The sequence below is a fragment of the Simochromis diagramma genome, unplaced genomic scaffold (genome assembly GCF_900408965.1).
Source record: "Simochromis diagramma unplaced genomic scaffold, fSimDia1.1 OVJJ01000371.1, whole genome shotgun sequence".
Taxonomy (NCBI): domain Eukaryota; kingdom Metazoa; phylum Chordata; class Actinopteri; order Cichliformes; family Cichlidae; genus Simochromis; species Simochromis diagramma.
The window spans coordinates 1,245,410-1,271,297 of NW_024386920.1; the positions used below are offsets into that span (position 1 = coordinate 1,245,410).

Below are 25,888 nucleotides of genomic sequence, written 5' to 3' on the forward strand. Positions count from 1 at the left end.
GATCAGATGCTTATACTTCTATGATTTCTGCGAGATTCCTTTGAAGAGGAAACCATTAACTGGGAGTAAGAGTAATTTTCTTCTGAAAAATGAAATAATCACTCTCTGTGCCCTAAAGGAAAGCTTTTCCAGGAAAAAAAAAAAACCAAAAAACACACCAGCTGTTTAAAGCAAAAGCTTTAATAATCCGCCTATGTGAAACTATAGAAGTGCAGCAATCAGCAACAGAGCTGAAAATGTGTTGCGGGCCAAGCACAAAGAAGGGTTTTCTTTGTGTTTAACAGCTTAAACAAAGCTCTTCATTAAGAACAGACCTCATACCGAGTCGTCTACTCACACCTTAGTGCAGTCTGAGCTCTGCCTCGGACTCGCTCCCTCTCTCCTCCTCCTGCCATCTCTTTCTGATTGTCGCTCCTGTTATTCGTCAATAATTGGCACTTTCAGTGTGGCGGTGGCTGAATCACTGAATTTCACACACATACTGCAGAGTGTGTCGGGAGTTTACCATTGCCAGGAAACTGATCTATGGCTGTTTTTCAGTGAATCAGTGTTTGGAGCGGGTTCAACACATTATGCTAAAAGAACTGTCACTTACTTCAAACAACCTTGGTGCCTTTCGAATGTGTGTCGAGTGTGTTTACAACAGATGTTAGCCGAACAGTAGGTCTGTGTGATACGGACAACAAAACAACGCTGCAATTATGCCGGTAAATATTGCAACTGATATTTGGACAGGGATACAATAAACGCTCAGTCACTTCCTTCAGCCGAAGCCAAGAGCAAAGACTCGGTGACTAAGAGCGATAAATCCCTATCAGCTAACATTAAATCCTGAATGTAACAAAGACTTTCTCGCACAATAACAAAGCCCTACACCCACATGCACACGCCTACATAAATACCAGCCACAGCGCTGAATGATTTTGACTGCTCTCATTAGAGTTCTCTGGTTTGCAGTTATGTAAGCGTTCGTTCTAAAGCTTAGTTTCCGTCTTAAAAGTGAGACCGAAGAGTTCGCTCTCATGTCGTCCAAAACTTTTGGCAAATGTAACGGTGAGTTCAAAGAAAGGTATCAGAGGAAACATATTTTCTGTAACCACTGCACCTCTTGACTGAACTCCTCAGCAATTTTGTGTGAATTTTCCCAACAGTCTTTTGTTCACCAATAAAATATATTGGAACGTGGCCAGTGACAGAGAGCGGTAGCAGTACAGCAAGAAGATTTCTGGACAGGAAAAGAAAACCAAAAGATCAGATCGGGAGATTCCAGTGCAATCTGTGTGAGCGTCTGCAGTTTCCAAAGCACACAGACCACGTTTGGAACTAGCTAGTCGTCCATCTATCCTTCTGTAAACTTGAGAATTGCTTCTAACCAGTACCAGAGAATTCATAAACTGAACCTAAATCAAATACAACTCCAAATGAATGCTAATTCCACTCTGTGCTTCCTAAAGATTTCCCAGTTTGTTCAGAAAAAACTATTTCATGAGGGGATCATCAAATATGTCAATGCTTTTCGCTTGCACTGCTGCCCCAAGTGGCCAAAAATCAATTAATGCAGCTTTAAATTCTAATTAGACTAATCAGGAAATTCTAATCTAGGATTAGAAAGATTATTGTTGGACTGAGCTGAGCATCTTGTTACGTGGCATTAATTTAAGGTGGCAGCTGTTTCATAAATGTCACGGTTCTGGGTCGGTTCGACCCAGCATTCTGAGTTTATTATGTTTTGGTTTATTCTCGAATGATTGTTTTGTTACCTTTGTGATTTGTTGGTTATTATTTGAATTCTATGTTTCTGTTTATTCGTGTTTAAGGATTTGTTCTTCGGTTGTGTCTCACGTTTAGTTTAGTTCAGGTTCCATGTGTTATATTCTGTCTGTCTCTCAGTGTCGAGTCTGCGTCTTTGTGTAGGGATTTCTTGTTTCCTGTTTTATTGTGAAGGTCTGCGTCTCATGTGAGTGTGTTCAGTTACCTCCCTTGTCTCGTCTCGTTAATTACTCCCAGCTGTGTCCCCCACCTGTGTGTAATCTCCCTGTGTTTCTCTGAGTGTATTTAAGTCGTGTCTTCTGTCATTGTAGTTGCTGGTCTGTCTGTGTATCCACCATGCTTCATCTGTGTGTTCTCCCTGCTGTCCGTCGTCATTTACCTCCTTCATGTTCATGTTCAGGTCCTGGTTTGTGTTCAGTAGTTTAGTTGTTCTCAGTTTAAATAGTTTTCAGTCCCGTTTGCCGTTTCTCCATTTGCATTTTGTGTTCAATAAACCACCTCACCTTCACGAGTGCCTGCGACTGGATCCTCCTTTAATCTTTCCACACGGCTCATCTCACTCGCCGTGACAATAAAACTCTAATTCTAATGTTCGATTGAACTTAAGGAGCTTTGCATGACTTTCAGTTCAAAATAATCCTTATTTATTTTAAGCTAAGCACCCACTGTTTGAAACAAGCCATTTTGCCTCCCCAAGTCTTCCGTTTAACCCAGCTTTCTTTTGATTGGCTACACCTCACAAACACAGGGTTTGAAAGGTATTTATGTGGGCTTCTGTGCTCATAGTTAATATAAGTTTAATCACAAAACACTCAGCAAACACAGAACTCTCATTACTGATCACAAAATCCTGTATTCTTGTTGAGGTTATAAGCTGTTGCTGCTCACCAGCTTGCTAATGTGTCACATTAGTGTTCCTGTTCGTACTGGTACAAATGCAAACAGAAACCAGCTCCTGAAGTCGGGCTGGAGTATTTTAACATTGTGTGGTGATATTGTATTGATACAGAGAAACCAAATGTCAATAATAATATTATTAAATACATTTAAAAAACAACATTTTCCAGGCGAACTTAGATTAAATCGACTCAAAACTGGACACGCTTAGCTTGACAGAGCTACATCCTAATAAACCACTGTAGATTTCAAGGTGATTACATGCATCACCTAATAAGAGGCAACCTTTCTACAAACAGTCTGACTTGGACTTACTGCAGTCAGTTTCAGAGACTGTCAAAGGTTTGCAGATAATTGCTGTGTGGTTTATAAATGCAGGCAGACTGCTGACACGAGTATTTGTCGATGAACACGAGTACGAGGACTCAACTTGCTGCCAGCTGTTTGTATTCTGGTTAAGCTACTATAGAATGGGAAGGTTGCTCGACATAAAAATGGCTATAATATCATATTGTCGGTGAAGTATCATAATAATATCATATGGGGGACTCTCTGGTGTGTTCTAGCGATACCCTGAAGGTACGTCATTTTCTGGGGAGCTCCCAAGTAGGTGATTACCCTCTGGAGGCCCTAGAACTCTTTGGACTTAAAGTCCCTTAAGAGTGTCGTGCTCTACTGACTGAGCTAACCAGGCTGCTATGTACGTGCTACAAATCCACTGTGGATCTGTCCATTAGCGTGCTGCATTCTACATACAAACTTTTAAGCTACGTTTAAGCTTCAAACACACGCTAATACGATCACGTGTGCAGCTTTGAATATGCATACAAATACACACTCTGACAAACACACACATCCCTTGCAGTGAACAATTCACATGCAAAATACATGCAAATTACATCACATGGTCCCCGAGACACATGACTCACAGACTAAAGATCCCTGCACAACACAAGAAGTTTTTGCACTGCTGAGTAAATACTTCATTAAACACGATGAGTGAGTATGTAAGAAGGGTCCAGTGAGAGACAGCACATATTCAGATTCTTTACACACAAATGTATGTTCCAAGTGTCAACACAGCAACCTAACACGCCTATGAAAGAAGTTCTGATGGGATTCACAAAGAGCATCAAACTGCCAGAAGTTGGAAAATCCTCCAAGCAACTTAAGAGATGGTAGGTTTGGGTGTAGGAGCAGAGGGAGAAAATATGAAAGCTGTGTTTCTGGCGGGAGCAGGCCAACTTTTTCACCTCTTATAAAATGCTCTCTGAAATCGCACACGGCTCTTCAGCTTAGCCTCCCTCCACCTCGCGCTCTTTCTTTTTTTTTTTTTTTTTCTTCTTTTTTTTTTTTGCCAGTTTCGGAGGCTTTAGAAGATGGCATGCACCCCTCCTCGCTCCTCCAGCCAGCGTGAGACTTTTAGCTGCAGAGAGGAGGGGAGAAAAAAAAAAGAGAAGCAAGGGGGGTCTGCGAGAGGGGAGGGGAGGGCGGGAGACATTTTCTGCTGATTAAGTAAGTGTGCGCTTCGGCTTCCATTATTAGACAGACGCATCACGTAAGACAGGCAACAAATGTGGAGAGTGAAATCGGAAGAGAAACATGAAATTGGTAGCATGCTTTGTCCAAATCCTTCCACTCCTTTGAAGCGCAAGTGGTTTATCAGGCTGCTAGTGATGCCGTTTCAATGTGATGACAAACACCTAGCCTTGGCCAGGTGTCCTCCCTCACTGTTCTGGGCTGTGTAATCCTCTGCTTAAATCAGTGCGAGCAAAGGATAGAGAGCACTGGACCAGTTCCCAAACTCTCCCCTCCTCCTCCTGCATCTTGGCACAACATCCAGCTCCCCGCCAGAGAGGAGACACCTACGGGAGTCCTGGGGAAATGTGTGTGTGTGTGTGTGTGTGTGTGTGTATGTGTGTCTGCGTATGTGCACTGCTTACACAATCTCGCTCTCTCTCTGTCAACACACACACACACACACACACACACACACACACACACACACACACACACACACACACACACACACACACACACACACACACACACACACACACACACATACAAAAGCTCTCACTCTTTATCATACGCAGATTCTGCAGGAATCATTAGCAAAGCCTGCAGAGGCAATTTCACACAGGCAATGTGCTGGGCAAAACATCATTCAGAGCGTGCACCCCAGGGGTCTTCAATTAGACCTTAAATACCTCAGCGAGCATCCAGGGGTCCTAATTACCCCTCAGACTGTTGAAAATGGCCGCGGGCCACCTGAGGCCGGGAGCTTAGTGAGGATATGTGTGTTTAGAATAGATTCTGGCCCTGAGATCAGTCAGGCTTTCCTGTGTTGTTGGTCTACAGCGTCAGACAGAGGAAGCAGTCTTGGTGCATCCGAGTTGGCTGCTGCTGCTGCTGCTGCCGCTGCTGGTGGTGTGCTGTGGATGTATTTATAGCAAGATAGAGACGGAGAGAGACTACTGCAGGATTAATTCTCGAACCAAGAGCACAGAAAGAAAGAAAGCGAGACCCCGGTGTGGAGAGGCTGCTGCAGAGGAAGACCGCAGATCAACAGAGGAAGAGTTAAAAATATGGCCAAAGTTACATCTGCTTGCCTCCATGCAAAGCACCAGGGTACGCACTGATTCACACACCGCAATGCACACAGACACACGCGCAGGGGGAGATGGATCGATCGCAGTAATGTTACACTGCATTACAAAAGCAGTGACCTTTTCCTAAATCGGTACAAATACACATTAAAGGGCAAATGGGAAGCCTGAGAACACCTAAATACAATCTTTGGGGCCTGAGGGATGCCTGTGCACACCCGTACAGGGGAGCAGTCAAACATCACTGCAAATCACCCAGCAGTTCTTTCAACACTTTAAAATCCATACTGCAAAACAGATCCATCAAACCACAGACCTCACCGGTTCGAAAAGAGCCAGTTGCCATCAGGATGAACTTTTTTTCTTTTTTAAATCAGTTAAAATGACAGAATTTTAATACCGTAACCCTAAACCACAATGTGACACTTTACTGAATAAAATTAGTTTGTTTTGTTTTGATTGCTTCGATAAATTAAGTATTGCATTTCGACTATCGATAGTATCGATCCCAGTGCAGGTGTTGGTAACTGATCGATTCTTTGTTTCTATCTTATGAATTCAGGTTTTCACTTAAGTAAGGAAATTCACTTAAGTTTGTTTTATTTATATAACACATTTAAAACTGAAGTTGTCCCAAAGTGTTTTAGAGACAGGTGCATTTACATTCCAGGTCTCCAAAAGAACCCAGTTTCCAAATTTAAAAAGCTGAAAGGTGTGTTTTGTTGTGTAACTAAATATAACATTGATTCAGATAATGTGTTCAGAATTTGCAAATTGATGATAATTCATCTCAAAAACCATGACACACTGCTCTGCTCTTCATATACCTTTTTCGGTTAAAAGCATTGGTACTGGTGACTATTTACGTGGTATCGGATCAGTACCAAAATATGCAGCAGCACACAGCACTACAGGCCACCAAGTCAACCTCAACACTTGCTATGTAAGCTGCTTTAACCTGGCCACATTAGCTGCACATCTGCAAGCCACTTTGCAACCCACCTCCAGCCCAGCTCTTCCTAATACTTTATGACTGTCATATCCATTGTTACTGATCTGTGTTGCAGCTGTCAAAGATAATTTCGTAAAGAAATTATCGCAGTCTTCTTAGGACTACGGTGGTCCTGGTTGATCTGGTTATTTTGGTGACTGGTTACTTTGTCTGTTTCAGACAAAACAGCCAAACATATCTTCACCATAGACTCTGAGCTAATGATACCAAACTTGATTAGCAAGCTGTATCCATAAACTCCAGCTCACAGACAAACATACTGAATTATTAGTGCTAAGTACATTAATACACCAAGGAAATATTGAGATTTAATTCACCAAAACATCGTAAATGGTTTCTGTAACACAAAGAGGCTGTAAATAACAATAAAAGGAGAAACAAATGAAAATCCCAACTGGAATTTCTTGGAACCTCACAATTGACTAAACAGAGAAGTATAGAATAATGTTGCTCAAACTTCAATTTCTCCCAACTACATGACATCAACCTCAGATAAAAATCCAAAGAAAGCTGGGTTTTTGGATCCTTTTTTCCTATCAAATAGGAATGTGCTGCTTTAATGTGGAGGTCTCACTGGGAGGTCCACGAAAAGTAAATGTTTGAGAACCCATGACTTGGATAACAGTATCAAGGATCTCCACTGCTCCCTGTGGAGTCACTGAGGACTCTTGTGCCCCCGCTGCTAAAAAAGTCTATTTGTAAGCCCTTTTTAAAAGATTTGACATTTACAGACATGGAAATTAGCTGTGATCTCTGGGAGATGGAGACACACACAAAAAAGAAAAGAAAAAAGGAAAAGAAAGATGAAAGAAAAGCGAGAGAAGGAAACATGAAGGGGAGGAGGGGATAAAAGAGTACAAACAAGTGCGAGCAGCAGCATCGCGGGCCAGCGTTCCTGGGAGAGGAGGAGGACAGGCTGCCACTGCGTCTCAATTAAAACAGTGACAAATTAGGAAGGGGGGTTGGGATGAAATGCAACAGACAAGGCTGAAGAGATGGATGGATGGGAGGGAGGATGGAAGGAACATGACACCTAAAAGAAACAGCAAAGGCGGTCTGAAACCCCCTGAGCAGAGCGGCCAGGGAAACATTTATTCCCATAGCCCACTCACACATATAGACATACACACACACACACACGTTACCTAAACTCTAAGCGAGACAGACAGATAGTGGGAGACAGAAAAGAGCCTCCTTTCTCTTCCTCCTCCTGCCTCCTTGCTAGCAGGAGAACGGAATCGGTGCAGGTCCTGTCCATTTATGAATCAATAAAACCCTTCAGTGGCAGGAAGGGTTCAATAAGGCTGTGTGACATGAACCGACTCCACCCCTCCACCGCTATCCACCCCAAGGACAGGGCCACCGCTCAATAAACACCCACTCCAGGTGTGTCTGTGTATCAATAAACACATTACAACTTCCAGACTCCATCCTCTAACCCCACCTATAAGAAATGGATTATTAACAACCAACTTGTGTGTGTTCTTAATAATCAATCAAAGAATAACACCCAACTCGGAGGAATCAGAGCATGATGTGGGAACACACACACGTCCAGTCAGGTGTGAGAGGATGCGGTTCCACTGGGACCCACACACACATCTGAGTCACAAAAATAAATGTGACGCTTTGTTTTGTTTTGTGTGTGTGTGTGCAAATCAGGCCATGACGCTTGCTCACTCCATACATCAGCCTGCACACACACACACACACACACACACACACACACACACACACACACACACACACACACGCACGCACACACACACACACACACACACACACACACACACACACTGATCTGTGTGATCTGTCTGAGCAGGCCTGTCCTGACTCTAGCAGCCTTGTGGTCACTGGATAAACCCTTGTGAGGTGCACAGCAAAGCAGGTGTTTCTTACCTGCCACAGGTGAATGCGCGCATATGCAGACTCCAAACGCGTTGAGTTAAAAGAAAAAGAAAAGGATATGGGTTGCAGACCATTTTGAGGCACCAGCTCCGGGGCCGGGTGGTTTGTTTCAGGTAGAAGAAGACCACGGGGGCCAGGGTGGGGTAGGGCAGGCTATCCCCGCCGTTCGCCGACATTTCCTCCCCGGCTGCAGAGATCCCATCCGGTGCCGGGGACGCCGGCTCCACCGCAGACATCTCGCCGCTCTCCCCGCCTCCCGTCCCGAGCCCGGACAGGTCGTTGAGCCGGATGAAAGTCCTCGGCAGAGAGGAGCGACCCTCCGAGGCCCCGGCGTCGGGGACCCCGGAGAGATTTCCCCCATCCTCGGCCATCATTCACCTCCTGCAAGCAACGGGGTCGATCACAGACATATGATTAGGATCCATTAGTCAGTGGAGAGCGAGCGGACAGAACAGAAATCGGCAAAATAGATATTTAAAACAAATAGCTGATTAAAAAAATAAAAATAAAGGTACCAACTTTTGGCTACAGTGAAAAACACCTCGCTGCTCATAGGCGCACAATTAAATGCACAATGAAAGGCGAGCAACAGTATGGAACAGCTAGGTGGTGTTGGGAGGGTTATTTGAGGAAATATGGCCAAATATTATCGAAATGACTGCTCAGATATGATCGTTGTATTGGAATATCATCACAGAAACCGCTTCATTTTACATGGATTAAACTCGGATAAGTGAATATCTACTGTTCAAAGCTGGAGGGGAGACGAATAGATCAGAGCTCCTAATGTGCGGGGCTCACATTCCTTTCCATCAAAAAAAAAAAAGAAAGAAAAAGAAAAAAAAGAAAGAAAAGAAAAAAATCTTGCAACAACAGCGCGCGCTTGCTATTATTGGCTTCCAAACTTCGGCAGCATCACCGATCTACCGACAGCAACACTTCCCACTCCCCCGAGCTCCTGCTAGCTCTCGGAGAGCGAGAGGAGCATCTTTCCCTTCCATTCGTTACCTGTAATGGACTCGGGTAGATGTGCCCAAAGCGCGCTCAGTCATCGCATGATCAGTTTCTCTCTTCTTCTTTTTGCGCGTTTGTGTGTGCCGTGGCTGTAAAGTCCACGCCGGTCGGACGGAAAGAAAGCAAGAGAGAAGAAACGCGAGGGATGGAGCAGACGAGAGATGTTCTTGTAGGTTTGTGGAGCGTATAGTTTCCAGCTGCTGGTGCGCTGCAGTGCTCCTTCTGCAGCTCGGGGTCCGTCTGAGACACGCTGCGCCCCCCTGGGTCGAGTCTCCGGTGTCCAAGAAGCCTCTCCGGGGTCCTCAGGCACGCATCATAATCCTAAATCGTAAAGATTGGGAGGGAGACAGGGAGACTTTTCCCTACTTTTCAGTTCTCAGCCTTCTTTCTTTTCTTTTTTGTCTCTGTTTGTGTGAAATTTACTGACGCCGCGCACAAACTTCTCTCCGCTCCCCTCCTCCTCCCCCTCCTCCTCCACAGCGCTGATGGGCAAACCCCTAAAAAGGGAGAAAATCCTCCACCGAGCTTTGCTTTTCCCCTCCTTTAAATGAACGATCCCGGCACTTTCATCCACAGGCGGCTTTCTTTCAAACGCAGATCCCGCTCCGGAGTTTCAGCACATCCATGGAGATGCTGCTGCTGCTGCCACTGCGCATCCCGAGCGCAGACAGCCGTCCAGCCTTGTTTCTTTTTCTTTTTTAATATTTCCTAAATATCACAAACACCTCCTTCCTCCACTATTGCGCGCATGATGAAAAGCACCGGGCTGCTCCCGCTCCTTGCTCTCGTCTCTCTCTCTCCTTTCTCACTGTACTCCGTCCATCAGCGAGGTTCACACAGCTGGATGGGGGGTGGTGGGGGGAGTAGAGGGTGGAGGAGGGAGGGTGGTGGTGTGGGGGGGTGGGAATCCTAACTTCTCACTGCCCGCCCCAAAGAGCGCCACTCTAAGCCAATCGCTGCGGGGCTTGACTCGGCGGTGCCCGCCCCCACTGGTCGAGCAGGAAGTCGATTAACAAGTGCTGGGAGGGGGCGGGGCGAAACAGCTGGATTCTTAATATCGAACGCGAGCCAATGAGAAGCGAGGGAGTGATGGCATCTGCCTTGCGATTGGTGGTGGGCTTTATTATGGGGGGATTTTTAATGGGAAAAGTTACCACGGTGCAATATTACCTGACTGTGAAGGCATGGATGGTCAGACAGACACACAGACCTGATGAGTCACTTTAAAATTTCATTAAAATGTTACCTGGAAACCAAAATAAATGCTGAAAAATTCTCTTTATATATTGAAAATTGGAGTGCTTGTTGAGCCTTCTGACAAATTAAAAGAAATTGAAAAATTAAAAGAAAAAACACATTTTTTTATTCTATATTACTGATATTTTAAAATGTTTAATCATATTTGCCACACCTACTTCATTTTTGTTTTGTTTATTTGTTTTTTAAATCAGTTGCTTAAAAATGTTATTTATAGGCAATTTTGTTTTTCAGTGGTGGAAAAAAGTCACACTGTTTTTCAAGAAGCCTCAAAACCTCATATGCACACACACACCATTTTTATTTATTTATTTATTTCGTTAAGAGTTGCATAACTGTATGAAATCTGTCATTTTGCACAATAACAACCCCTTTCTTGAACAAAAGGTCCCTTGAGTAAAAGTTTTATGTATCCTAGTTAAAACTATCCCAGAACTGGGACTCTAGACCCAACTCAGGGTCCACACGAATCCCTGCAAACTTGGTCTGGAAGCAGCTGTTTGCAGAGAATGAGCAGACTCAGCTATCAGGCAGCACATCTTTTAAAACAAGACAAAGACATCCAGGATTCCATCTTTTGTCTACAAAAAGGAAGCATAAATTAATATTAATAGATTATTCATGAGATGATGTCTTCATTTATTTTGGCATCTGCTGACCAGTGTGTGCTGATGGCCACTAGAGGAAGACGTTTCCCCGGGCCGTCTGTCTTTCACATAACTACAGAAATACACTAGGGTATTAGACCGTGATGCAGCGCTCAGAGTTTTACACTCCAGTTTTGTTCCCTTTATAAAGTGCGTCAGTAAAATTTAAGAACACTTGTAAAGCTAAAATAAATGTTTAGTGTGAGTATTTGAATCCTAAAACCAGGGACTAGAATTGGGACTATTTCAAGTATTTTCTCAGTTATGGAGTGATAAAAATCCCCCAAACCCTGTGTAAAACAAGAGTTTAGAATCTTCAGAAATCAGATTTTTGGTCACAACATTTCAGAAAAATTGCATTCTGAAGAATTTGTAATGTAGATAAACTTCTAAGGAGGTTTGGTGATGATGCCTCACAGCTAAAACATTGATCTTCATCATCTGCACTCTGTCTACTCTGCACTGACTTACGCTTCTTTGTATCTTCTCTCATCCAGAGACCTAAAATGATCTCTTCCACCTTCACAAAAGAACTCCCAGTTCCCTGAATGGACCCAGAGAAGATGCAGAAATAGGAGATTTCTGGAATGCACAAGTCTTTATCATCAGGTGAGTAAATGCCACATCTTCTAATGTGACAGTTGTTGTGACAGTTACTGTACATGGTAAAATGCAATCAAAGTCTTTATTATAATGTTTCTGACTCAAAATAATACAAAGTAAATGTGTCACCTCTTCGGTGGAATCAATCCCATTAGAAACACATTAGATATCAGTAGCAGTAAGTCAAGTAGAAAAGTAGCCAAAGAAATCCTCAACAAAAAAAACGCTAATTCAGAAATGAATCACCAGATTTTATTGAAATGTATCATTATATAAAGTACTATGTATACAAACTTTGGACCATAAAAATTTATGCTAATCGGAGATGGTTTGATAGAAAATGTTGTAAAATAATTGACGATTTGAACTTGTAATATTTGTTAAATCAAGCTGGCACTTTATTTTTTCATTTTTATGGCCCAGTGATTCACATTAAAAACGATTCTACACACTTGTATTTTTCAGTATTGTGTAATTCAACTGTACATCATTAACTAATTGGTCACCAATTGTGTTTTGCAAGATTTTTTTTATTAGTGTGTGCTAAAATATGGGACTTTGCAGGAGTGCAGGACTTTATTTTCATATTCTATCCCAAATTACTGACCCTGATTCATTTTGATGGCAAGAAAGACCAGTGAAAATTTCAGGCTTTTATCCTTAATAGTCATTGAGATATTAATATTGAAATGCTAGCAATTTCAATATGCCAAAAAAAAAAATTCTAATATAAAATTTTTATTCTAATCTAAGAAAAAAAAAACTGAAATTAAATGATACAAAATTGTTTCAAATTATTTTCAGGCTCGTCAGAAGCACCACTGCCACTGATTGGCTGTTAACACATCGAACAAGGGGGCAACTCATCTGGCTAAAGAAGAACTCTGTAGGGAAACAGGCACATGGCTTCAGTATGCACTTCCCTGATGACCTTCTGGGCTCAGTCTTCACTTTCAAGTTCAAGTTCAAGTTCAAATTTTATTCGCCACATGCAGTGGCAGGTTGCCCTGCAGTGGAATTCAAGCCATAATGAATAGAACATGAAATCCATTCAAAAGGGGGATAAAGTAACCAATGTGGTCACTAGACTGAGGATACCAACTGGTCTGGTTAATCACAAGTCTTCATATCCATTTTCTAGTGCTGTGCCATATTGCAGATTTTGGTATTGATACCAAGTAAATACAGGCCAAAAGCTCGGGACTTCTCGTTTGGCAGCTCCACCAACTTTTGTCCTCTCACATCCTCAGGGGGAGGAGCTAAACTGTGAGTAAGAGACACAAGTAAAGAAAGTGAGGAGATGCATTAGCATGAGCTAAAGCATCCTTAATGTATCTAAATTACAAAGCTGTTTCTGCTTTCACCGATTTTTTTCTTCTTTTGTTTTTTTAGTGAACCACAAAAAAGTCTCCCGCGCATACCAGCACACACAAACACACACTTCAAAACGTTATTCACTACTTCCAGCAGCATACTTTATTTTCATTACAGTGCATAATCATCGATCTGACAGAAAGCGCAAATCAATGAGGAGGACCAATTTCTTTTTCATAGAATCTGTTGCAGCTAGCGCTTGCATGCAGCAGCGGCAGATATTAATCCCCTGGGCTATTTACGCACAGCTCATTGGGAAGGCATGAAGACTAAGTATCACATGCACACACACGACCTAAAAAACACCTTCATGTGTGCACGGGGCGGAGGGGGATAACAAAGAGAGAACAATTGGGAGCGCAGCAACTTCCAGCATCTGTCAGCAGACCTTGTTTGGATTGATAACTTAACTGTGTGCTTGCTTAATTGTGTACCCATTGGTATTGATCCAGCACTGCTTGTACTCATTAGGCGGTAATGACGTTTGGCCTGGGCACACATCTTTAAAGGCGCAGCACAATTACAACCAGGTTCTTGGTAAAGCGCACCTAAAAGTTTAAACACAACATGCATTAATAATAAGCAATACAGTTATGCATTTATTATTCATAAAATGGAAGAAACCACTGGCAATACAGCACTGAGTGCACCGTGAACACTTCCCAAGGCGAGCTTTTATGAGTGCTTGATGAATGATGTTTGTTAGCGCCGGCCACTTCGAGGTACGACCCCAATTTATCAGAGTGAGTGATCTCTGTTCTCCAGAGAAAACTTTCTCTCGTGGCTCCTCCACAGGCCTCCTGACCAGCAGCACTATTTGAACAGCCACACAGCTCACTCGTCACCTTTAGCAGACTGGAGGATTACAGAAAAAAGAGTCAGGAGGAAGGTTATACTCAGAGATAGATTGTGTCAGCAGGGAAGTTGGAACATAGAAATCGTTTGACAGTGAAAAATGTGTAAAGAAAGGGTTACACTTTATTGGAGGCAGGTAATAAAATCAGGTTAAGCCACTTGACAGAATCAATCTATAATGTAATTCTATCGGCTTTTTATTAGCCATGCTGGTGAAGTGCCTTTTAGGATCTTTTGTCGCGTCTATTGTCTTGTCCATCAGCAAGTCCCCCACCTTGGCAAAGGCTCAAAGTCCCAAAAGTGAAACTTGATCGCTGGCCTTTACATTAACTAGTAGTTGCTTTTGTCCAAAGCAGCATACAAATAATGTAAATGATAAGATGCATTAAACTCATTTTTGAAATGCTATGAAGAAATGTCATGGTGTCCTGCAGTGGATTAATCCTGCTGACTTTGATGGATTTATCTGTAGACACGCTATGAGATGAAAATCTTTGGTTTTCAGTGGGAAAAAAATGATTTATGTGGCTATGAAAGAATTTGGACCTACACTCATGGTCCTCAGAGGATGAATCCTAACATCTTTAATTACAGAAACTAAAGTTTCTGGTGAACTTTGTGTTTGGTCGGAATTGCCCTCAAAGATCCAATAAAGTTCCAAATGGAAATCATATTAAAGCCAATCATGGTGCGCTTACACACATCTAAGGAAGAGGCCTGTGACAGTTTTAGCTGTGTGGTGGCAGACGAATCTGATTGCTAATGTACTAAAGATGTAGGTAAGCATTTATCTTCTTATGGTTTAATTTATTTATCTAGGTAAATACTTACCACATACATGAAAGGAAATGTACACCCTCTTTCATTCCAAGCTGTTATGTATTAAGACATAATAAAAAAAAAAGATCCAGTCCTTATTAGGTATAAAAATCTAAAGTGAACTGAAAAAAATGACAATAGTACAAAAATTAAGCCAAAACATAAAAGCAGAGTGAAAAACTAACTACACCCCATGAAGCAGTAGCTTGTAGAACCACCTTTAGCTACAACAACTTGAAATATGTGTTTTCTGTTTGACTTTATTAGTTTCTCAGATTGTTGTGGAAGAATTTTGAACCACTCTTATTTAGAGCGTTGTTCGAGTTCCTTGCTATTCACAGGCACTTGTTTACGTGCAGCTCTCTTAAGTTCCTGCCCAGAGCGTTATCGTTCCCAACGCGTAACATACTGACAATTTTTCACGCCCCTAGTAACGCGAAAGATACCCTTCCGCATTGTCGTGAAACTCTCTCGGTTGTCAATTGAATCCAATAAAAAGATACAATTGGAGCAGAGGCTCCAGCTGTCTATTCCAGCCCTAACCCTAAACCTTAACCCTAGCCTTAACACTATCACATCACATAGTGTTTTCCAAAGTGATTCAGGATCTGAAAGTGAACAGATTTAACGTACATAATGCTTTGTTAGGTTGATTTTCATGTCACACATAAAACACATTTATAGATTCATTCCAAACCACTCTCATGCCTCCCAAAGCATATCATACCAACGATTTGTCACAGTTGCCGGGTATGTTACCCGATTTTGCTTTATCTCTTGAATAGCTGGCCTTGCTTTTTAATCTACAGGGTGGGCCAATTATATGGATACACCGTAATAAAATGGGAATGGTTGGTGATATTAAAGTCCTGTTTGTGGCACATTAGTATATGTGAGGGGGCAAACTCCTCAAGATGGGTGGTGACCATGGTGACCATTTAGAAGTCGGCCATCTTGGATACAACTTTTGCTTTTTCAATAGGAAGAGGGCCATGTGACACATCAAACTTATTGGTAATGTCACAAGAAAAACAATGGTGTGCTTGGTTTCAACGTAACTTTATTCTTTCATGAGTTATTTACAAGTTACTCTTTGTTCACAGCTATTGACATGTCGAAGAGGTTAACACGTGAGGAGCGGATCGAAATTGTGTTGATATCTGGTGAACGCAGTAACCGGGTCATTGCAGCAGATTTCAATGCAAGACAACCTACGAGACCACCCATCTCCCATGCTACAGTTAGCAAACTGCTTGCTAAGTTTCGTGAAACTGGTTCAGTGTTGGATTTGCCAAAATGTGGACGCAAGAAAACTGTCACTAATGAAGAAACATCCTAGCTTCATTCAGCAAGATCCCACAGTGTAGCACTCGCCGCATGTCACTGGACACTGGCATTAGTCGAACATCCCTTCGGCGGATATTAGCTACTCACAAATGGCACCCTTACAAACTCCAGCTACTGCAGCATCTCAACGAGGATGACCCAGATCGGCGCACAGAATTTGCAGAATGGGCAAAACAAAAATTGGAACAGGACCCTCAGTTCACGCAGAAGATTTTGTTCAGTGATGAGGCAAACTTTTATGTGAATGGTGAAGTTAACAAACAAAACCACCGCTATTGGTCTGACACTAACCCACATTGGATGGATCCCTCCAAGACTGTTGGAACAACAAAAGTGATGGTTTGGTGTGGTATATGGGGTACAACGATAGTGGGTCCATTCTTCATCAATGGAAACCTCAAGGCCACTGGATATTTGAAATTGCTACATGATGATGTGTTTCCCTCTTTATGCACTGAAGCTGGCGCGTTCCCTGAGTTTTTCCAGCAAGATGGTGCACCACCACATTATGGGTGCCAGGTCCGAGCATTCCAAGATGAACAGTTTCCTGGAAAGTGGATTGGTCGTCGTGGGCCAGTTGAATGGCCCCCAAGGTCTCCCGATCTGACCCCCTTAGACTTTTATCTTTGGGGTCATCTGAAGGCAATTGTCTATGGTGTGAAGATACGAGATGTGCAGCACCTGAAACTACGGATACTGGATGCCTGTGCTGGCATTTCTCCTGCGGTGTTGCCATCAGTGTGTGAAGAGTGGAAGAAGAGGGTTCCATTGACAATCCAACACAATGGGCAGCACACTGAACACATTTTATAAGTGGTCAGAAACTTGTAAATAACTCATGAAAGAATAAAGTTACGTTGAAACCAAGCACACCATTGTTTTTCTTGTGACATTACCAATAAGTTTGATGTGTCACATGGCCCTCTTCCTATTGAAAAAACAAAAGTTGTATCCAAGATGGCCGACTTCTAAATGACCACCATGGTCACCACCCATCTTGAGGAGTTTGCCCCCTCACATATACTAATGTGCCACAAACAGGACTTTAATATCACCAACTATTCCCATTTTATTATGGTGTATCCATAAATGGCCCACCCTGTAGAATACTTTGGTATACAGAGAGTTCGTGGTTGCAAGGTATGCTGTTTGTGTAGCTGTAAAACAAGCCCAAATCGTCACCCCTCCACCGCCTTGCTCCAGAGGTGGTATGAGGTGATTGTGTTCATATGCCGAGCTTGTCTTTTTTACTAAATATGGTGTTGTGCATCATAGTAAACATTTCCAGCTTGGTCTTCTCTGTCCAAAGGACATTATTCCAGAAGTTTTGTAGTTTGTTCAAATGCTGGCAGGCCTTCCACACAAGCCAGACTTGTTCAGTCTTTTTTCTGATTGTACTGTCATGCACTTGATTTAAAATGTTAACTGAGGCCTGTAGAGTCTGTGATGTAGCTCTTGGGTATTTTGCAATTTCTCTGAGAACTGAATGGAGTGACCTTGAGGTGAATTTGCTGGGACGTCCACTCCTGGGAAAATTTGCAACAGTCTTGAATGTGTTCCCGTTGTGAATAATCTTTCTCTCTGTTGAATGATGAAATTCAAATTGTTTGGAAATGGCTTTATAACCATTGTGAGATTGATGGCCATTGTGGTAACACACACCTGAATGCTCCAGACCAGCAAACTGCCAAACCTTTTGCTTTTATAGAGGTGCTCACAGTTGCTGATGATCTATTATTCAAGTCCATTTGATTATAAGCGCCTGGCTGCTACTTACTCTCTTAATTCCAATGGAAACAGTAAAGGCATTGTCACAGCGGCACACACCGGTATATTTATAGAACGTACCCAAAAGGAGACACGGGAGAAAAAAAACTAAGGTTTAACAAAAAGCGAGCCGTTTATTTGGCTGAAAAAAGAAGGCAAGGAGATTCGGGGTGAGAACTAAACTAAAACCTAAACTGGGAAAATTAAACTATGAAAACTAAGATATGAGACATGAACATGGAACTGAACAGGAACATGCAAACATAACTATGAAAAAGTCTAAACATGAACCTGAATAGTAGCAAAAACGCTGTGACCTGATAAGATTTGACATGGAGATAAACAGGCCACCCAACTAATGGACTTAAATACACAGAAGGGTAATGAAGGAAGTGGAAAAACCTGGGGAGACACAGCTGAGACAAATTAACATAACACCTGAGGGGGAAGTAAAACAAAACACACTGAACATGGAAACACTAGACCCTTCAAAATAAAACAGGAAACATGGAGAGATGTAAACATGACACATGAGCTTGACAACGTGGACACAACACAGACATGAAACACATGACAGACTGAACAGGAAACATGACACATGAACCAGGGGACAATATTGGCTGAACTAAAACTGAACTAGACCCTAAATAAAATCACAAACTTAACATAAGAAAATCAAAAATACAGAATAAATTCAAAACGCTGGGTAACAGACCCAGCCCCTGGGTTTACATGCGGCAATAACAGCACACTCTAAACACAGTGGAGATTCAATGCCAGTTTTTAGTTTGTTTATTGAAATTGTTCCACTTTATTAGTTTCATTTATTTTTGTATTTGAGTAAATGACCCAGCCTTAGCACACAGGCTAATGTTCATCTGTTTCCTTAGGCAGTCTTAAAATGGCAACCTAAATATAGAATAAAAATAAACTTTGCAAATATCACAAAGAGCCAATACATACATTAAAACAGACAACATACCATAAAAAATAAATTCAAAATTAAACACAATAGAAATCACTAACATGGAGACAAATGACGGAAAGCAGAAGAAAAGGTCAGTAAGCTGTTATGTTCATATGTACGACTGATAAAAGCGAAAGTATTACCAGATCAGTAAATGAATGTATTGATCTCGCTGATAGATCTCTCTCTGGTTAAAAGCAGTCCTGCCTGATGTCTGCCATAATATGTGATCATTGACTGATCCTTGAAAATGACCCATAATGATTTTGACCTTTTTTACTCCCAGTTTGCAGGTCAAAATTTCTCCTTGACCAAGATTCTGGCCCTTTAAAATCCAGCTGGAAAACTAACGGCTCAGCATCTCAAAAAGGTCAACCGCTCCCGGTCCTCACAACATGAATACTAATCTCACCATCAGCCAAAGTGTGTACACTACAAGTGCAACTTACATGACATATCCTAGGGTGAACTTTTTCTGTTTAAGGGACTCCAAGTACTGACAACAGGTCAGCTGATGTATTTCACACAAAGCTTCTCAAAGTCAGGACATCAAAGGTTAACTATCATCATTCTGATATTTAAAAAAAATATTGCTTTTATAAGAATTTCATAAACATCATAGATTTTGTTTTGGTCACATTATCTTAAGACAGTGTGTCAGACATAGATACTGAGTCCTTTCCGCCATAGAAGCTGAGCTCGCCTCCCTGTACACACAGCAAAACAATTCCTTATTCAATAATCTAATACCTGATAATCACTGATTATCATGCACTGTGCTATAGTGTGTGTGTGTGTGTGTGTGTGTGTGTGTGTGTGTGTGTGTGTGTGTGTGTGTGTGTGTGTGTGTGATTGCACTCTGTGGTATTGAACCCTCGTTAGTATCCCCCCTGGAGTCTCTAGGACTAAGAAATATCCAGAGGAGGTAATTACTATATTGATCCTTAAGCTTATTATTCCCTTATTCTTGTGTTGTTCTTATTGTTAACCCTTTGCTTTATAGGAGAGGAGACTGTCCAGTCACTCAATATGACAACAGACCTTTGTTCCAAACAAGCGCTTAGTGGAGCCCAGCATTCAAAATAAGGAGTTTGCTTGTTTTCCTTCTGCCACACAGGCACTTAAAAATAAATGAATCCAGTAACAATAGGCCTGCACCGGGAAATGGAATTGCTAGATCAGTTTCATAATAATCATTTGTTTACATTCCCAATGGCACAGCTAGACATTTAGTGGTTGTACACTGATAGCCAACAATAATAAAAACGCCTAACTTAAATGTCTTCAATGAGTCACCAGCTTGTGATAATCTATCATTTTTGCCTAGGACAAACACTGAAGAGTTGCATCAATAAATCCACATATTATTAAGATTTTTGACAGTTTTCCTTCATGCCTTCAAATAGACTTTAATCATATACAGTGCCTCCAGAACGTAGTTGCAGAGCTTCATATGTTCCACATTTTGTTATGTTACAGCCTTATTCCAAAATGGCTTAAATCCTTTTTACACACAATTGCCCATATAGACAAAGTGAAAAAGGTTTGCTTGAAATTTATTAAAAATCAAGAATATGACAAATATATGAATTCACAACCTTTGTAATGAAACTGAAAACTGAACTCCTGTGCGTTCTACTTCTACTCATCATCTGTCAGATGTTTCTACAACTTGACTCGAGTCCACCTGTGGTAATTTCAGTTGATTGGACATGTGTATGGAATCTGACATGGACACACCTGTCTATTTAAGATCCTATATTGGACAGTGCAGAACACAAACCAAGAATGAAGTCCAAGGAATTGTCTGTAGACCTCTGAAACCGGATTGTACTGAGGCACAGCTCTGGGAAAGGGTACAGAAAAATTTCTGCGGCACTGAAGGTTGCAATGAGCACAGCGTCCTCCATCATCTGTAAATGGAAGAAGATTGGAACCACTAGGACTCTCTCTACAGCTGACAGCCCAGCCAGTTAAGCAACTGATGTAGAAGGCCCTTAGTCAGGGCTCAGACTTGAACCCTGACTCTGGAGAAATCTGAAAATGGCTGTGCACTAACACTCTCCAATCCAACATGGTGGAGCTTGAGAGGTTCTGTGGAGACGAATGGGAAAAACCTCCCAAAAGCAGGTGTACCAAGCTTGTAGCATGATACTCGAAAAGACTCAAGGCTGTAATTGATGCTGTAGGTGAATTTAGATAATGGAAAGATACTGCTGTTGGGGAGATCTAGGTTTGCATTAATATTAAGATGGTCAGTATGTCTAAGGAGCTTGGAAAGAAAAGGGTCTGGACTTCTTTAAGTTTCACCTCTCATCCGAGAAGCTTCTTCAGTTCTAAGAGCACCAACTGTCTGCCATCTATAATCCAGTTTTGAGATCCCTTCCCAGACGCTTTAACCCCCACTTACATCCTGGGCCATTTGACCTCAGTAAATCATGACAGGGTGGGAATACCTTTCATAATGGGTTAACCCGAAACCTTGGCTGACCGTGATCCACACCCGTTCTCACACTTTGGCTCGTGTGATGCAAGATTTAAGATTCTTTATTTGTCACGTGCATAGTTATACGAGTACAACACACAGTTAAATGTGACCTGATACACTCCTCCACTGTGCAAAAAAAGAGACAACATTATGTACAGTAAGTGAATATATACGAAGAGGACATTATGTGCAGTAAGTGAGTGAATTATATACATTAAGTTAATTTAATTAAATAAAACAATCTGGAAATTTACAGTTCAAAATCTGAGAATGTACATTGTGTGAGTTGGGTGTTAAAGTGTCTTGTGCTGTAGTGAAGCCAGAAGGCTCAGGCATGATATGAGAATGTGATTACAATCCTGAGTCCTGTCTCAGTCACTTATGGATGATGATGGGGTGTGTCAAGCTGTATCTTTGACACAGCTGTTCCAATACCAGGATGTGATATTCTGTGTGAGGATGCTCTCCACAGCGCCTGTATAGAAAGTGCTGAGGATCTCTGGAGAGACCCTGAACTTCCTCAGTTGTCGTAGGTGGTACAGGCGCTGCCTAGCCTTTTTGGACTGGACCTGAATGTGGGCAGACCATGTCAGGTCTGAGGAGATGTAGACACCAAGATACTTGAAGGACTGCACCCTCTCCACTGGATCTCCATTGATGACGATGGGCTTGTAGTCTCTGTGCTCACTCCTTCTGAAGTCCACTACCAGCTCCTTGGTCTTGCTGACGTTCAGCTGGAGGTGGTTGTCCTGGCACCACGATGCCAAATTCTTCACTTCATCCATGTAGGCCGCCTCATCGTTGTTGGAGCTGGCGCCCAACACCACTGTGTCATCAGCAAACTTCATTAGGCAGAGGATCAGCAGGGGGTTCATGACCCTCTTGGGGACTCTCCACCCATTGCACTTAGAACTGAAGAAGCTTCTCGGATGAGAGGTGAAACGTCTTCAAAGAAACTTAAAGAAGTCCAGACCCTTTTCTTTCCAAGCTCCTTAGACTACGATGACCTGGATATGGACATGGTCAATATGTGTTTTGACTATGAACACCAAAGCAGAACAACGCATTGTAATACGATATTCAATATTATTCATGCCACCTGTCAAAAATGCAATAACTGAATATCCAATGAATGTCTGCATGTCATGTTAATCGACAGAGCTTCTCGACCGCCTCCTGATAATAACAAACCTAATAACAAAAAGCATTATGGAAAAGGAAACTGTTATGAAACCTTTTTGCTGTCCTTTTTTCCCATGCAAAACCTAGCAGAGAGACCAAAATCAAAATAAAAACAATAACAGTTCAGTTTAACTGACAGCATGTTGAAACATGTCAAACTGGTTTCTTTTAATCACTAAAATCAAGCTGAAGTTGACTGTGATGTTTGTGGTTGCTGTGAAATCCAGGAAGTTGTTATTCACATTATGCTGTTTAACTTTGTGGTATTCATTTCTTTCCTTCTTTTGTTTTTCTTTTTTTTCTTTTTTTGCAAGACAAGCAGCCCATTGCTGTATTTCATGCCAACAAACCTGTAACCATTTAGAGTTGGCAATTGATAATATTTCAGTGCAGGCCATTAAAGGCCCTGCAAAGGTACTTTTAAATCATAGCTATTTTCGCTAAAGATTATTCTCGTGGGCAAATACGTTCAGGGAGGTAAAAATATATATTACTTATAAACACCAAGCAACCTTAGCAGGAATATGTGGGGCTGTTTCATCTGGCAGGACTATTTCACTACAGCCATTCTGACGTTCAGTGGTAGCTAAACACAGGTGTTTCAAATAGCATTAATAAGGTTCTGTATTTAAATACACCAAAAGCTTAATTAATGTGATTACTAACACCTGTGTTTACTTGCAGTTGCAAAGAAAGACACAGAGTCCTCTACAAACTAAGTGCTACTTCCATAGGACTTCAGAAGATGAGTATCGGCCAGGTGCAGCTGATTAAATTTACTTGATTAATTGATCATCAGCGAGTGGGACTGCTTCTATAAAATCAGAGGTTTCTGCAGTTTCTCAGGCTGGAGCATTCAGGTTAACACAATGCTACAAGCTTTCAAGAAGTGAACATCCCAGCAAATCCAACCAAGGTCAACAAGACAATGATCTCGAGCACAGCAGCAAATCTCTAACAGAATGGCTGAAAAGGAAAAGAATTAAGATGTTGCAATGGCCGAGTCAAGTCCAGACCTCAATCTGATTGAAAAGCTGCGGTGGGACCTTAAGAGAGCTGCACACAAACAAATGCCTGCAAACCTCAATGAACTGAAGCACCATTGTAAAGAAGACTGGGCCAAAATTCCTCCACAAGGATGTGAGAGACTGATAAAGTCATACAGAACACAGTTACTTCAAGCTATTGCTGCTAAACTTTGTTCTACAAGTTAGTGAATAATGACATGCGCTTAGTTTTTCACCTATTGCTTCTGCATTTTGTCTTAATTTTTGCTAAATAAATAATGACAGTGTAATATGTCATGTTTTAGACTTCATTTGAGGTTGTATTTGCCTGATTCGGAGGGTTGTTAGGGAGTGGATAACTTTTTATGTTTTGATGCATAAATCACTTATTACCCAAATGACCTAGAATGAAGTTCTAGGTCATTTGGGTCATTCTGGGTCATTTGTCAAGATAAATAAATTAATGAAGTTTAAATCAAAGCAAAGTCTTTCTTAAAGACTTCCTCTAGGTCACTTTTACGGCAGTGCTTCTTGACAGTTATTTGGACATAAATACAGCAAGTATAAAATCATCAGTGAAATTTTGAACTTAAAAAGCACACTTACCTATATCTTTAGGACTGTACTGTAAAGTTGGTCATTTTAACATAGGGACTGGTTTGCCTATGGAGCCAGCCAGATGGCACCTAGAGGAACTTCAATGTTTACCTCTTCAACATGGGGGAAGTTTCCCCTATCGTCAGTCCTCTCAGAATCCCATGTTAAAATCCCATACTTTACCTCATGAAGAAGGATGCATGGTATGAAAACAGTTTTGCCCTGTATTGATACTCTGTCTCATTCACAACAACTCTAAAGAGGATGACTATTACATAACTCATCCATGTTTAATTATCTGAGAACTATTATAGCTTGCTGTGTGGTACAGCCTGTCCAAAGAGTTTGTGCTTTAGTTTTGGCAAGAAAATTTTTAGTATTTAATCAGTCTTTTACTTGGCAGGACTTACTACATATCTATGACCGTACTTTGCACCCATACAGTTTATGGAAGAAGCTTGCTAACTAAACTTGCAAAGGTTAGCTGATAACTTGGCACTCTTACAAATATGGTCACTACAGGTTACAAAAAACCAACATGTCATGGGATTTAAAAACTGGAGTCCAAAACCAATGGGCTAACTCATGCTGACAACACAGTACTGTTTTCTTGGTGTTTTGAAACAGGATGTGACAAGGATAGATCTGACTGTGAACATGCACGTTCATTGACTAACAATGTGATTAACAAATCGCACCCCAGGTAATCCTCCTTATTGAATAACCAAAATTAACAAAGTTAATTTTTTGTTTTAATCTGAAATGAGTGACCCATAAACTCATTAGCAAAGTGTTCAAGTCAGCTGAAAGGACAATTTCATATAGACTTCTACAGGACTAGAATTAGAGCCGTGCAGTACTGCAGATTTTGTTACTGATCTACTATTCTTACCGATTCTTTAAACTTATAAAGGCAGCTTATGTTGAGAGCAGTGTGTCGTGATAGAGCTGAAGCATTATTAATTTCCAAATTCTGAATACATTTTTAATGACCATTATATCACTCTGATTTTTCACTTTTTGCAATAATTAGTTAAAAACACAAAACACATCTTTTAGCTTTTCATGTATTTTTATTTTTATTTTATTTTATTTTATTTTTTTTGGAGACCATGAATGAACCGGGACTTTGGGTCAAATGTGTGTTTAAATGTGCTAAAGGCTATATATTAAAAAGATGTTTTTTATAGTGCATGTTTGAGGTATATGTTTTAATTTCCCAAAAACAAGTAATTAAAAAAATTTTGTGGCATACATACTAAACTAAGAAGATAGAAACAGTATCAATCATCCTATAGCACTAGTATTGATCTGATACCAATGCTAGCGTTGGATTCGATACTGTAAATATTTTTGATCGACGCACCCGCCTATAACTGGAAGTCCTTTTGCAATCACAAGAATTACGAAATCAGGACTAAGGCTTTTGTTTTTTGGCTTCACATTTCAGACTGTGAAGCTGTATCTTCCTTTAAAGGTACCTATGCCTCAGGTGCTGTTGAAATTTGACCTCTTTGCTAACAAGGGTGTAAAGCTGTTTTGAATCTGTTCATTATTTTTGAATGAACTCTGTATAAGATAAATATGTGCATGGGCTTAATAGTTGGTTAGCATATCATTGAGAAAAAGGAGGGGTATGTCTGTGTACGAAGCACTTTTCTGTGCTAAGGGCAAAGTTGTGCTAGTCAGATTAGCTTATGCTACACTAAGCTAACCGCTTCATTTAGTGTTATTATATTAACATACAGACCTGATGAGGAAGGTTCAA

At 41.3% G+C, this 25,888-nt stretch overlaps 1 protein-coding gene across 14 annotated transcripts in view; it reads right to left on the bottom strand.

Moving 5' to 3' along the window:
• cacna1g (calcium channel, voltage-dependent, T type, alpha 1G subunit) overlaps positions 1–10,063 on the bottom strand; it is a 309,568-nt gene extending 299,505 nt beyond the window's left edge. For all 14 annotated transcript variants that reach the window (XM_040036706.1, XM_040036709.1, XM_040036705.1 and 11 more), the window contains exons 1-2: positions 9,205–10,063; positions 8,257–8,577 (exon numbers count right to left, since the gene is read on the bottom strand). In XM_040036706.1, coding sequence (XP_039892640.1) covers positions 8,257–8,570 — 314 coding nt within the window. In that variant the 5' untranslated portion in view covers positions 8,571–8,577; positions 9,205–10,063. The remainder of the gene's footprint in view (positions 1–8,256; positions 8,578–9,204) is intronic.
• Positions 10,064–25,888: the final 15,825 nt, after the last annotated feature.